General features: G+C 47.2%; 1 protein-coding gene and 1 long non-coding RNA gene across 8 annotated transcripts in view; one reads left to right on the forward strand and one right to left on the reverse strand.

The window, feature by feature from the left end:
* The window catches only part of Ptprm (protein tyrosine phosphatase receptor type M), a 705,361-nt gene that overhangs the window by 15,136 nt on the left and 675,008 nt on the right, over positions 1-15,217 (reverse strand). For all 7 annotated transcript variants that reach the window (XM_031368638.1, XM_031368643.1, XM_031368642.1 and 4 more), the window contains 7 exons: positions 11,872-12,026; positions 11,566-11,701; positions 9,733-9,882; positions 8,651-8,824; positions 7,568-7,699; positions 4,848-4,973; positions 2,467-2,630 (listed from right to left, as the gene is read on the reverse strand). In XM_031368638.1, coding sequence (XP_031224498.1) covers positions 2,467-2,630; positions 4,848-4,973; positions 7,568-7,699; positions 8,651-8,824; positions 9,733-9,882; positions 11,566-11,701; positions 11,872-12,026 — 1,037 coding nt within the window. The remainder of the gene's footprint in view (positions 1-2,466; positions 2,631-4,847; positions 4,974-7,567; positions 7,700-8,650; positions 8,825-9,732; positions 9,883-11,565; positions 11,702-11,871; positions 12,027-15,217) is intronic.
* Positions 2,759-5,683, forward strand: LOC116088867. The gene is made up of 2 exons (XR_004118046.1): positions 2,759-3,239; positions 4,899-5,683. It is a non-coding gene; the product is annotated as an uncharacterized LOC116088867 (long non-coding RNA).

The following is a 15,217-nucleotide window of genomic DNA, read 5'->3' on the forward strand; positions in this document are numbered from 1 at the left end:
TTTTTTTACCCTTTTTACCAATACTGGAAGATACCAGTTTAAACTTAAACTTTCTTGTAGGCTTGAGAAAAAAAGAAAGAAAAAAAGGAAATAAAAAGGAAAGGAAGAAGGGAAGGAAGGACGCAAAGCCAAGCAAATTTCTCTACAGGCTTGAGTATTACACCCAATGTTATATCAAGAAAGCATGGGAATTAGGGGAACTTGAGCTGAGGGGGTGGTGCCCCAAAAGAAGATAAGAAGGGAAGTCAGGTAGGCAGGGGAAGAATGACAGATGCCCGCCACTCTCTGTGACAGCCAACCAGCCCACTCTTAGAGACGTCACACGGAACATGACAGGACTGCTTAGCTTGAGGGGTCACCGCTGCCTGGAAGGACGTCGCCTGCAAGGTCCAGTGATGTAATAGATCTTCACGTATTCCTTTCATGCCCTCCCTTCCATCTATCCCCACGTGTGACCTGTTCTTGAGGGTTTAAGGAATGGCTCCTGTTAGAAAGCTAGTCCAGGGTCAAAATAAGTTACGCCTCCAGATATGATGCAGGCTCTCTGGATGTGGAAGGGCTATTTGAAAACTACTTTTAATATTAAGATCATAAACAACTGATCTGGGACCACAGCTAGCAGTTGCCTAGCATCCTCAAGGCTCTGGATTCCATCTCTGGGACCACAAAATAAAACAAAACAACCCCATGCAATCAAAAATCTGACAGATCTAATGCCAGATGTCAATTTCCCTGCTGGGATTTTTTTTTTTAATAGCTTAGGTTCTTTATTTCTTTTTGTACATTAGCTAGAAGTTTATGTGCAGTGGGCTCCAGCAACCTGGGCTCCTTCCCGTTAGTCCTCACTAAGTGATCTTCTCCGAGTGGAGCAGGCTGGAGCAGCAGCTGGACCCAGGAGCTTTTCTCTCTGGTCTCCTTTTCGCTGTTTTCCCTCCTTCACGTCAGGAAGCCATCTTCGCTCACAGAGTGCTTGATAGGCTCAGCCCGCACATCCATCAGCAAGGCTCTTGCCTTAACTTACTTGCTTCCAAAATGATGTCTATGGCGTGCTGAGTAATGTTGTAGACTCCTGTTTTGCCATGGCAATACTTATGGGGCGTTTCTGTTTGAACAGTGCCCATTCCTCTGATGGTGACAATATCATCCTTCTTATAGATTCGTAAGTACATGGTTTCCTGCTCCCCCAATTCCAACTCTGGATTTCCTAAAAAGGGCTAGAGAACACACAATGTGTGCCCATCTGGCTCCAGTATGCACTTATCGTTTTGGCAAGTCACTGGAAGATGGCTGCTTTGTCTGGGAAGAAAGGCTGCTTCGATTGGATCTGTTGAACATGGCGAACCTTCATTTTATTCTGATGAATAAGAAGGGGGATGGAATAGATTTCCGAAGCGCTGAGCCCACGGATAGGAATGGAGGAGTGGAGACGATGGTGAGGGAGGAGTATACTGCTCCACACAAGACAGAATAGGTGACTTAGGTGGAGGCCGGGGGTGAGTATGTTCCTATGACTCTTTCCAAGGGAGTGAGAAGAATTCAGGGGTTCCACTGTCTAGGTAAGGACAGGGAGCCAGGGGTAACCTGGCCCCTCACCCACTTGCCACACAAACTTGGGGTGGTCTGGTCAGTAGAAAAGGCCATTGCCCTTCAGTCTGGGAGTGATCTTGTCATATGCATCTAAGGATTTTCCTCAGAAAGGCAGCATACGCTCATACTCTAAACTAGCTCAAATGTCTGAGCACCTTTCCTGATTGCCATGCCATCTAACCGCCTATTCTGTCAAGCCAGTTGCAGCTGGCTGGCTGGTTAGCTGTGCATCACTGCCAATGAGAAAGTGCGGGTGAAAGTGCTCTCTCTGGGAAGCAAGGTGCTCTCTCCTCAGCGGCTCGCAGTATTGACAACACATCATCCAGGGGTTCTCGGTGCACAGATGCCTGGGTTCCATGTGGAGACTGGGATTTAATTGGTTTCAGGTGGCCTGAGGGGCATGCTTACTGAAGCTCCCCAGTGACTGCCACTGCACAGGTCCCATTGGGGAGCATCTGGCTGGAGGCTTTTACATTTTAGCACCAGCTACAACTGTTGCCCTAGATGTCACCTTTAGAGGACACCGGTTCTGCACTTGTCAACTTTCAGTCCCTGTAACAAACACCGGAATAAACAGCTCATATGGAGATGATGGCCCACAGCTGTGGAGTTCCCTCTCCATGACTGGGCCTGGGGAGAGGCAGCTCACCACTGCGGTAGGCATGTGGCAAAGGCAGGATGCTCACCTCATGGCCGGGAAGACAGAAGAAGGAGGATCCCAGAGTCCTGGGTAGCAGGACTGGACTCTTAGATTTAAAATGGTGACCTAAATCAAACTCTGTGAGGCTACTTGTTTCTTCTTAAGTTCAGCAGGGGGAAGGCGAGCTGCGTGGGGAATGGGGGCACGCCACCCAAGGGGAGAGCTCCCGGGATACTCACAAGCAGTGCACCACTGTGCGGCCTTCGCCGCCGTTGTACTCCTCCTGCCACTTGTCTACCTGGCGGATGAGCTTCAAGAAGGAGCGCTTGGACACAGGCGTGTCCCTGTACATTGGCCAGCCCAGGAACTGGAACTGCTGAACCATCCGATGTCCATCCTGGGGCTGCAGAGGACAAGGAACCAATCAGGGAGTGGAGGAAGAGGCCTGACTTACCTTATGGGCTGGAGGCGCTGACTCCTCCCACTTGATCTCCTCTGACCCCTCCCACTCGATCTTCCATGACTCCTCCCACTTGATCTTCCCACCAGAGCAAGGCAGTTAGTTACTAAGGAGACTCAAGCCGGCACATAACAAAGGGTGATTCTGCAGGCCCGAAGAGTTATGACTTTAATCTCCGGTGGTTATAAAGATCCAGGTGTTTAAAATGACAGGCCAGCAATAAACAAGAGTAGAGCAGAATGCTTGCTTACATTTTGCAAAAGCTGAGAGAAAAATAGAAATAGGATTAACCATGCTGTGTATTGTGTGGAAAAATGCCTTCACGTTAATTACAAGTAAATTAAAGGCAAGGGATAAATTATAACCAGGAAATGTTTGTGAGTTCAATGCGATGTGGATTCTGCCCTGTTTTCTATATTATATGGCTTTGCTTAACGATGCGGCTTTTGTTGAGCGATCAATCTTTAATTAATCACTGCATATAATTAAACAGGATTGTAGAAATTAAAAAGCATTGCTGATTTCACCTTTGGAAGGACCTTCTTGGCACAGGTAGGCCCCTCAGGTACACTTTCTTTGTCAGCGCTTTCTCTTCCTCTGCCTCAGTCTCCCCTCTTCCCAGACCTGGGCCGACAGAAGCCTCCAGGCTCAGATCTGGAGATCTCAGTTTTTCTCTGGATCTCATTGATGGACTCCAGTCAATCACTCTTTCCTCAATGATACCCCTGTGTACTCAAAAGCCAACCTCAGGGATCAACAGTCATCCCAAACCTACTGTCTTCCAAATTGAGCTTGGTTTCTTTTTTTTTGTTTTTGTTTTTGTTTTTGTTTTTTGTTTTTGTTTTTTGGTTTTTCGAGACAGGGTTTCTCTGTGTAGCCCTGGCTGTCCTGGAACTCACTCTGTAGACCAGGCTGGCCTCGAACTCAGAAATCCGCCAGCCTCTGACTCCCAAGTGCTGGGATTAAAGGGGTGCAGCACCACTGCCCAGTGAGCTTGGTTTCTTAACTGCTTCCCCATCTGTTTTTCCCATGGGCCAATCAACCCCAACTAATGATGATCTCACCACTTCTTGGGATTAACATCTTGAGAGTCACCTTGACTGGGACCTTGTTGCTCCAGCTTCAGGCTCCAGCAGGCTCCTCTATACTGCTTATATCTCCAACTGCCACCATTCCTGTCCTGCCACTGCCACCCGTCACCTGAGCCCTTCTCACGGCTGCCTGGACTGTCTCTTAGAATCTGACCCCAAGACAGGCACCAGAGTGTCCATTTCCAGAAGTGAATTGTTAGGTGGAGCACTCCTCTTGGAAACCCAGTAGTGGCTTCATTGCTTTCAAGGAAGAGGCAACTAGCAGTGTCGGGGAAGGCCCTGCGGGTGCCCGTGTTTCAATTCTCAGCACCCCCTGAGTTAGCTCACTGATCTCCACACACAACAGTGTCCTACTGCGCCCTTTGTGGCCACTTCCTGCCTGACAGCTGTCTTTCTAGAGAGCTCCTGGACACGCCCTCCTTTCCTCAGCTCTGCTCACATAGAATGCCTGGCACAAATGAGGACTAGTGACCCCTTTGCTGCATAACCTAGCACTCTTTTTTCCTTTAAGATTTATCACTCTCTGGCACACCATGATAATTCTGTTACACCTGTTACTTGTTGCCTTCTGATAGAGTTTTTTTGTTTTAGTCAGACCCTTTCCTGGGGCTGATCTTTGCAATCCTGTGTAAAATTCACTTTTTGCAACCCCCACTCTGTCAGTTTTGCAAGCGTACTGCCCTCCAATAAGGGGCCACTCCATATCTGATGGAGTTCTTCAGCCCCCACAGTGCCTTAGGGATGCTGCTCCCCGGCCCATTGTCCTGATTTTCCACCTGCTGACCTCCATCTGCTCTAGAATAGACTCACCCACTCCCCTTGCTGGGTTCAGGTAGCATTTGTACTTTGTTAAACAAAGTCTTTCTTACTGTGCTTTAGCATGTTAATCACTCTCTTTAACAAGCTTCTTAGCACATAAGCCCCATAAGGCAGGGGATCTGTTTTGTTGACCAAGACGTTCCAACCCCTAGAACAGAGCCTACTGTAGATAGAGTGGGCATGCCAGCAGATGCGATGCCTGTAGTATGAAAGCGAAACCCAGTTGAAGCACAGTTGGCTTGGCTCTTACTCTGGAGGCGTTGTAAATCCTGAAAATCCTGCTGATGATGTCTTCTTCTAGGTCTGCAGACACAAATTCCACCTGGATGGGGCCATGTCTGTGCACTCCATTTTCTGGCCAGTACTGTGGACACAGCTGAACCCAGAACACAACAGCAGGTATAGTTACAAAGGTGATTGGACAGCAGTTTGGATACGATCAGCACTGACAAAATTTTTTGAACTCCAATTCTTTTATTCCTCCAGTAGGCTGCCTTCTAATACTCTGGCTGTTTTCTCAAAAAGTGTGTATTAGCCAGGTGCACTCTGGCTTTCTAAGGATATTGGTAACACGGCAGCCCTTTGTAAAGTCTTACTCATGAGAAAAGGAAAGGCTAGGCTCCAAGAAGATGACTCCAGCCACCACAAAAACAAAGACACTCAAGCAAGCATGAGTACCTGGGAAGACCTGTGCTCTTCCAAGGGGCTGCTGGGAACAGGTTGGCTCCAGATAACTGGCAAATGCTGGGTTCTCAGCCCATTCTTTTAAAGCAGACTGATGCTCCACAAGAAGGAGGACTCAGAGGTCAGATTTCTTTTCTGATGACATTTACTTTTGAAATGATCTAAATTGTCACTGTCACATGTCATAAAGTATGACTTATATATTTAAGATCACAAGATAAATTCTCGGTTAACAGTGAATCGATGGGGCTCCGGGAGCCCCCATCTCTCTCCTCCCTCTTTCTCCATGATAAATCTGTAATCCTTGTTAAAGATTAAGAGGCTAAGTAGGGTAGCCGAGACTACTCTTTACATTAGCTAGGTCTCTGCTGGATTTAGAAATTACATTTATTTATTTTTGAATAATGCTTCCATGGAATTTTTTTCTTCCTCACAAGCATTTCCTAGTGACAGGATCTTAAACTTGCCTTGTCAAATGACAGTATGTAGATGTTTATTTCCCTTTTGATTTTCAAGGGTGCCCACTGTTAAGATTAACAGGCATGATGACCAGGAACTGAGATGGCATTAAAAGCCATAACAAACACTTTAAGACTGTTCTGCCCATTTCTCTGTGGACAGAGCAGGCTTTGCTCTTTGTTGATTTTTTCCCAGTTCAAGCAACCGATCAAATGCTTGTCATTTACACTACAGAAATATGAATGGCCCGGGCTGGCATCTAGCTCTTGGCATCCTGTGTCCTACATTCTGCCCAAGGAAACCATGTAGAAAATGGCTTAAATGGTGCATAACACATCCATGAGCTGGTCCGATAAATACTTAAAACAGTCGAGTGGGAGCTTCGTACGCTTGCAAAGCTCCCGAGTTCCAGTTTAGCGTTTGCTAAAAGACAAGAGTCCCAGGAGTCTTTCTAGCCCTGCTCTGGAAATCAGCTCTATCTGCTGAATAGAATGGGGGTCTCTTTGTCTCTCCAACTGCCAGTCAGCTAAGGCTTGGTTTGAGTCCAGACGGTTTGCTTTAGAATTCAGCTTCAGCATTCAGACTCCGATGCTCAGGGAGCATCCTGGCGTCCGTGACATCTTGGTCACCCGTAGGTTATCCATATGTACTTCCCATCAGGAACAAGCAGATTGACTTTCCATGGGGTACATATCTCCTACCCTGTGTCTGGCTCTTAGATTCGTGAAACCTGACTGCTGCCTAGAACTTAGAATGACAGTTTTGGTTCCATTTGAAACTGGTGGGGCTTTCACAAACAGTGACAATCTGTTCTGGGAGTGGGAAGGAAGGAGGGAGAGTTCTAAAATGTTGATGCTAAGCCAAAAGGAGTGGATAAGAACAAGGGCTGTCATTATTATTTCATCAGCTAGCTTTAGAGTGAGAGAGACCCAGCCACACAATGCAGTGTCTCCAACATAATTAAAGATCCTAGCCGCATACGGAGCGAGCATTAGCAGCGACAGGCCCATGTTTTGGGAAGAGCCATCTTGTCCTGTTTACATGCTGAAACACTCCGGGAGCCCCTACCAGCACCCCTGCCCTATTTAAAACAGCTGTTTCTCTACTGGATAGAAAACGAATTGGGTGCTCAAGTAAGTCCACTGCTTAATCCACACTAAGCTTGGGGTTTCCCTAAGGCCCTCTGTCATGGCGGTGAAGTCTGTGGTGGAATAGATTCTGCTCCCAAAGGGCCTTGGGACTCTCCTGACCCCTCCAAGAAAATCCTGCCACCCTGCCCACCAGGAGGCTTTCAGCCTCCTCCATGCTGTGAAAGGGGCCACCTGAGAACTTCCCTGAGCTGCTGAGTTTACATCCAGTTCCCAGGGTTGCTTCTTTTATGATTGTTACAAAGAATCAACCATGGGTGCCGCCTTTCTTTAAGCCTGCTTGCCTGCGTCCGTCCGCTGTGGGGCTGCCCTGATGCCTTGGAGGCCCCAGCTGAGCACTTCCAAGAAGCATCGGTGCCTGAAAGCATGAGATCGAGGCCTGTCCCCTGTCTCCGCTGGTTGGCTCGCTCTTTTTAGCTGTGCAGTGTGTGGTCCCGGTTCAGCTTGGGCCCTGTCTGTGCCCCTGTCTTTCTTCTTCCAGTATTCTATGCTTTTAGTCTGTCTGCTTGGTTCTCACTGGACTTTCCTCTGCAGCCTCTAATGCTTATTTGTAAACCCCTGTGTTTACAAATTCTTCAGCGGGACTATGAACACGGCTGTGGGGCTTGCACATCTCGTACAAAGCACATGCAGACCTGACTCTCTGACTTAAGGTCTGTCAGAGAACCCCTGGACTCACCTGGGCAGGATCCACGTCGTTGAGCATAACTACGGACGTGCAGTGGTAATCCAAGACCAGTCGCCAGAAGTCTTTGACAGTGTTTGGCAAAGGATGCTGGGTGACTATAAATGCTGAAGGCTGTTTATAGCTCTGCAGACACGAAAAGAAAGATCCAGATATATACAGCACAATGTGAGGGGAGGCAACCGAGTTATTTTGTGCACATGGAGATGTGTGGCACAATGCATCAAACATGTTTAGTACTTGTTTGACTATTATCATTGTCAACACAAAATGGACTATAAATAAACTAGTCTGTGAAACTGTGAAGAAACATTCTTACTTTGATATCATGGGAACTTCATACTTACTTCTTACCATTTTTTTATACTTCTGACAGGCAATATATTGGCTCTCCATATTAATAATTTTAGGTAAGGGGGTTTCAGTTTACTTTAAAAACTAAGTACAATGGAAACAGTTTTTTTTCCCAAACTTGCTGGTTTGTCATTTATCTGGGCGACATGTTTGCTTATCCCACCATGAAAGGTATGCATGGTTTTGTTGGCTCTGGGAGCGTTAAACAAGCGTAAGCCCCTTTTATGGTATCACACCAGCGGAATTAAAATTTACACATTAGCACTGAAAATATCCATTCACTTTCTTGTCAGTTGAATAGCAAGAAGTAAACAGACTGGCAGGAAGTGATGAGCTGTGTTTCCTTCCCATGTTAATTACCACTAAATTAGGAAGAAAGAGAGCTAAACAATGCTGTCTGCCACCAAATCCCCTCGCCCTACCAGAGGCCTTAACAGCTGCCTCCTGCTCTCTGGCCAGTAGGCTAAAAACCTGACAGTGTGGCTTAGGTGACCTTTGTGTCTGAGCACTTCGGACAGGTGGATAGGTGGCTCGGGAGGCAGGAACAGCCGCTCCTCACAAAACCACACATGGGAATGCTAACCCTATTTTTGTTGTTGGATGTGATATCTTGCCTCTGGAAAGGCCAAGGGGGCAGATAAGCGAGAGAAGGATCCCTAGTGTCCTTGGGGCACTGTCTCGGAGGATTTTCTATTTCCTTCCCATGGTTCCTGAGTAGCTTACGTCCATCAGGGCTGCATTGATGTAGTTGCTGCTCTCTCCATCGATGGTGATGAGGAAGGGCAGGCAGCGGTCCGGAGGCAGGATGTCCATGCAGCGGTTTTTCTCATGGTTCCGGGGTAGGAGTGCAATGCTGCAGTCCTCCACGCGCAGCGTGGGGGTCACCATGTTGAGAGTCTGTGGGATAAATGGGAAAGGTGGAACCCCCAGCTCCAGTCAGGTCACCACAGGTGGATGATTTCTTGCTTCCCTATGACTTGATAGTATGAATACACGTATGAAAACACTGTATCGTACCCCATAAACACGTGCGGTTATAAGGTGCCAACTGAAAAATGTGATACAACTGAGAGACTCCTGTGGGCTGATAAAATGGTCCAGAAAGGATCTACAGGCAAGTTGATTCTTTAAAAAGCACATGAGGTAGAGAACCATTCCACGGTCTCTGTCTCAGGCTTCGCTGGCTGAACTCTACAGGACTCCATTTTCTCTTTCCCTTCTTGGGTTTTGTCTGCACACAGCACATAGTGACCAGAGGCAGAGGCGAAGGGCCTTGCAGATCCATAGCATATAGCACCATTAATTCTGGCTAGAGCAGGTTACTGAAAATCTTGGAGGCCAGAGTATTTGGTCTAGAATTGGGTACGGTTAGGTAAAACCTGAACATAAGTAACTTTTACCTAAATGAAGGTTTAGGCATACAAAGCTTCCCTCAGAGCCATGTCCATTGCTGGACTGCATCCATGCTTAGCTATATTATGAACCAAGTGTCCTGGATCTTCGAACTGGTTGGGAGCTATCTGATATGCAAATGACTCTGTTAGACTAGTGACATGAGGCCAAGTAACTCTGGCCCTGGAGGTGTTTGGCCTGGTGCTGCTACAGAGATTTCGAAAGCAGAGCCCAGGGTGGATGCTAAACACCCTATTGGCTACACAGAAAGTCATCCAGCCTCATATGTCACTAGACCCAAGTTGAGAAGCTCTGTGTTGGTTCAAGGTCCTAAGAGCTTACTTCAGGAGTTTTCCTAAGAAAGTCATAGCCTACCAGTCTCCCTGCCCCGCCCTGCCTGGATCCCCGCTTACCCGGAACTCCTCTTTAATTTGGCTTGAGTTTGTCTGTGGGTCCAGTTTGTTCATGTCATAATACAGAGACCTCACTTGGGAGGCAGGGATGGAGGTATCTCCACAAAGACAGGCTTCCAGGATAGCATCATGGATAAAGACGTACTGCTCCTGAGGAGGCAAGATGGAGTTAGTGATGAGGAGAACTGAAGGTGAACCCAGAGGGCTAGAGAAGGAGGGGATAGTGTTGTCACCAAGCTGACAGGGGCAGCACATCCACAACAGAGAAGCAAGCATTAGGAGGCCCTTGTGCCAGGGTACTGCATTGTCTAGCATCGGAGCCATGCTCCTGGCAGCTGGCATGCTGCCTGATTGAGACTAGGAGGAGGATGAAGGCTAGCTTTATGAAGAATATTCCACAGACCAATTAGAGCAAGTGGGGTGGTAGCCAAAATACCTCTCTAACTCCAGTCCCATGAATTTGGAACTCCAGTTCAGATGAGGAGTAAGTATGATTTTGGTTGATGTTGGAAGAATTTCCTAATCAAGTTTACCATATAAAAATGGCCCAGGGGACAGTCGCAACTGTTCGGCACAAGTTATTTTGAACTGTTAAATAATGGTTCTAGTTCTGATACTATCAAAGTGCTAATAAGTCTAGAATATAGCTCTACGTGTGTACAGTCAGTCGATAGTTAAAAGATGGGTTCTCTAGTGCTGTTTGTGTAGCCCCATGGTGGACAGCTTGTCTCCCAGGTGCAAGCCCCTGGATTTGGTCCCCATTACCACATCAATAAACATGTGTAAAAATTATTCCTCTAATTGTGACTTGGCAGAGACGCTCCCTAGAATTAATTAAGTTTCAGCATCTTTATTATTGATCTTCAATTATATGAAATATTAAAGGCTTTCTTATCATTAATTTCTGTAAATAACATTCTGGGAAAAGGAAGATAAAGCGAGAAGATGGCTGTTTCAATACTTGATCCATTGTTAAAGCAATAAATGTAAAAAGATAATCACCATTATGTTTTGAAATATGCCCCTAGTCTAAAGAGAAGAGAGACTGAAGGAGCCCTTTTGACTTCTTGCATTCTCATGCTTGTTAAATCCCCCACAAGGCTTGTAAGCTTTTGTGTGTAACCTGCACATAGGGTTATTCATGTGTTCTTCAGTCTGCTTCAGGAGCTGTCCTCATGGGCCCTAGGTTCCAGGCCCTAGGTCCAGGACATAAGTTTTAGACATGTCAACTTCTTGATATACCTCTCATTTCAACTTGAAGCATTACTAATTGGTACAGAACACCACAAATTGGGCAAAGTCCCATGATGCCAGGCGGCGGGGAGAACTTTTTCCGGCTAGAAGGCTGGTGTGGAATGGGGGAGCCACCCTGAAGTGGCCTGGCAGCACCTTGCTATTCTCAGGAGCTGTCTCGCTCTGCTTCTCAGCTAGTTTAAAAGACAGACTGAACAGGAACAGTGTTGGAAGCTCGGATGCTTAATGTAGAAGCGCTTCTGGGTCCCTTGGCACACACAGGCAACTGCGCGAATGTAGGTTGATGGCTACAGATCCCCGTCCCCGGAAAACTCTTGGCACCAGAATCTGTAACTTGAAAGTCCTTTTTTGTTTGCTTTTGAAAGAGCAGAGGAAAGAAGGAAGGAGGAAGGAAGGCGGGGAAGCATGGGGGGAGTCACGAGTTGGGAGGGGCAGAACTTTTCTCCTAGGGAATTTGGTAGGAACGGTTGGCATGATTCTTCTGTGCAAGGAGGTAGTCCAGGACAGACCAGGGACTCAGCCTGTCTGCACAGGACAGACCAGGGACTCAGCCCTGGGCTGAAGGGCCAGGCCCAGTACCTCTGTCTGCACCATGTTGACTCTCCTGGATCGAAGCTCTCTGACACAGTTGTAGATGTCCACCACTCCTTCCCTTTCTGCCATGTCCAGCATGATATCGATGACGATGAAGCAGCCTGTCCTTCCTGCTCCAGCACTGCCAGGAGAGAAGAGTCTGTCAGCCAAGGGGAAGGGCCGCAAAGCTTCCAGCTTCCTAACCCTCAACCCTATCCACCTTTAGAGCCCTTTCTAGAATCTCCATGAAACCCCGTACCCTGAACCGATTCACGGTGCATCCGTGAGGAAGCGCCGGGGAGCACTCCTTACCTGCAGTGTACCACCAGCGGGCCTGCGTTGGGTGGGCTCTTGGATTTGACCTGCCGGACAAATCCCAGCAGGCCAGTGGCATGGTAGGGGACGCCGTGGTCTGGCCAGCCTGTGAAGTGAAACTGCCTGATCTCTCGGATTTCGTGAATTCCTCTCTGCAGTCGCAGTCAGCCACAGCAGTGGGGAAGAACAAAGGAAAGGAAAGGATAAGTTAGCTAAGCAGGGACCAGAAGCTTCTAGGAGCTAGTGCAGGGCGGGAAGAAGGGCCTTTGTAGCTGCTGTCCCGTGTAATCTGGTAGGCTTAGGGCATGATGTTGTTTATAGGCGTGAAGGGGGCGTGGTGTCTGGGGGATGTGTTAATTGACACATGCAATTCTGGAGATGAATGGGTCTCTCTGGTTCTTCAGAAGTCCTTTTGTACAAAGCAGATGATGTTTTGCTGGCAGCTAAAGGAATGTTAAGACCCTTGTCCTGCCTCCAGGTGCTTACAGGGCACATGTACACCGTCAGTGGCTGGAACATGTTTTTTGCCAAAAGAATCAACTAGAACTCCTTTCCAACCTGTTTTCGTCTGTGGCTCATTTAGGTCTCTCTCTTTGGTTTAAACAAATGTGTAGCCCATACATTCAGACACTAGCAATCCTGTGACTATAATTACTTCAAGTGTTAAGACTGCCAGAGCTATGGAAATATGAAGGTGCCTCATCCTGTCTTCAAGTGGCCGTTTCCTCTGTGGAAATGGGCGTGTCAGAAAGCTTGAGGGTCAAGAAGTACTTTTACTGGGAGTCTCTGTTTGAACAGTGAGTGGAGGGCAGGGCGCTGCCTGATACTGAGCTGACATGCTCGAAAGGGAAGAGACTTTGTGCTTATTTTGGCTTTTAATTTGCTCTTCTTAATCTTCTAAAAGGATTATTTATTTTTATATGTATGAGTGTTTTGTCTGCGTGCACACAAATGCGCTGTGTGCATGCCTGGTGCTCACAGAGGTTCAGAACAGGGAACGGAGTCTCCTGGACTGGAGCTAAGGACAGCTGTAAGCCATCATGTGGCATTATTGCTGCACATATGTGTGTAGCTACTCACACATATGCATGGGCACACATGTATGGAGGACCCATGCACGTGTATAGGCACACATGCATGGAGGGAGGCCAGACATGGATGCTGGACATTTCCCTCCATTGTTCAGTTTCCATGTTTTGAGACAGGCTTTCTCACTGAGCCTGAACCTGACAGTTCAGATCCTGTGGACAGCCAGTGATGCCCCAGGATCCACCTCTCCCTGTTCTCTCAATACTGCGGTGATAGGCTGGCTCACACTTCTATGTGGTTGCTGGTGATCTCAACTCAGGTCCTCTGGCTTTCACAGCAAGCTGCCTTAGCCACTGAGCCATCTCCCAGCCTCAAGGTATGCTTGAAAAACAAAAACTACTTTTAAAACCGAGGCTACAAGTAAATCTGGGATCCCCTGGCTATGCTGTGTCCTCATGTCCGGTCCTTGCTGTGGTTTTTATTACATTTTATGATGAACACGCCTGGACCTTGCCAGATTCCCTACCAATCGTCCCCAAATGTTTAGTGAATGAAGAATAAATTCCCCATTGTTATGGGCTTGGGAAGGCTGGGAGAGGGAAGAAAGTCCAGAATTTAAAATAACACTCATTTGCTATTTGCTATCAATGTTTCACACAATGCCACACCAATGCCAAAGCTCTATTCCTGTGGAAATCCTATGATTTACTTGAGTTTGAATAGTAAAGAGGCAAGTTAGACAGGCTCACAGTGCAATGAGCTAACCAGGCTCCAGGGGGCCGGAATAAATGGTACGAGGTGGTTAAGAGCCAAACTTTCTCATCACTGAAAATAATATTTGGCCCGCTCCAAAGATCCCATCAGAAGACGGACAAGTCACTCTCAGCCTTCCAACGCTTCGAGCGCTTGCTCCCCTGGAATTACGCTCAGTGATTTCGCCAGTGATGAGCCTGACCTGATGAGCCAACTTCCTGTGACTCAACAGCTTTGGCTTGGACAAGTGCTCACGTCCTCCAGGTGGGAGGGGGAGGAGAGTTCTATATGCTCAATTTCAGGCTCAGAGTGACACCCATCATGAGATGGGCTCCCAACTAAAGCCCTTATGACTGATTCTCATAGCAAGGAACATGTTAGCTTCAGGTATCCTGAAAACCTGTTCCCACAATGAAGCTTCACCTTCTAATCTAGTTGTTACTGTCAGGATTAGTAACGAAGTTACTTGGGATGCAATATCCCTTCTTGTACATGAACAAGAGAGTCTCCTGGGGGAAGCATAGGACCAAACAGCCATCACAATGCAAGCCTTTCCCAGCTGGATGTTAATTACAATATTTCTTTAGTTTTCATTAGAAAAGCATTAATGCTGCATAAAGCGTCTAAATCATTTAATGTTTTCATGCAGCGTAATGGGTGGGGAGACCCCACATCAGACCACTGTGCCTGTCCCAGTGGGTTTATTCTGTCTGTGGAATGACTGGCTCAATCATGAAGTATGTGTCTGTCTTGGAGACGGGATATTATTCCTCCTGCTGCCTCAGAGTTTCAGGGTTTCTCAAGGCAGCCGAGGTCTGGGCCTTTGGGAACCTTGGAGTTACCATCAGTGTGATGGGTATCATGTGCTACATAAAACCATTAGGCATGTGGGAAAGAGAAGGAGGCCATCAGATGCAAACTAGGATTCATCACCCCCAAGCTATGGCTATCTGCTTGTTTTGCCCAAATCTATTGTCTCACCTTTAGGTCTCTTGTTACATCCTGCTCCCAAAACAGAATTGCAATAACCCAAAGCCCATATTTAACCACTTCTTTTCCTTTCTTCTTTAACAAGAAAGTTTCAAAGCCCGAGAAGTGTTCTATGGAAGTTAAACAGTAGGGTGTTCTTTTTTGTTTGTTTGTTTTGTTTTTGTTTTTGTTTTTTGTATTATTGAGACAGGGTTTCTCTGTATATAGCCCTGGCTGTCCTGGAACTCACTCTGTAGACCAGGCTGGCCTTTAACTCAGAAATCTGCCTGTCTCTGCCTCCCAAGTGCTGGGATTAAAGGTGTGTGCCACCACTGCCCTGCAGGGTTTTCCTTCTTTAAAGGCTCCAATTGCCCAGTCTGAAAATCATTATCAGGTCTCCCTATACCATCTCTTTACAGGTCACCTCATGACTGAAATACCTGGGCATTAGAGGAACACTTCTGTGCAGCTGGAAATGGAGCAGGCACAAAAAAGGGTTAAAGCAGAGTGGAGAGACAACCTGACCCTGCTAACAGCCAGGACCATCCTCAGCCCTAACCCCTGCTAACAGCCAGGACCATCTTCTGCCCCA

Source organism: Mastomys coucha, unplaced genomic scaffold (assembly GCF_008632895.1).
Source record: "Mastomys coucha isolate ucsf_1 unplaced genomic scaffold, UCSF_Mcou_1 pScaffold14, whole genome shotgun sequence".
In the NCBI taxonomy this organism is placed as follows: domain Eukaryota; kingdom Metazoa; phylum Chordata; class Mammalia; order Rodentia; family Muridae; genus Mastomys; species Mastomys coucha.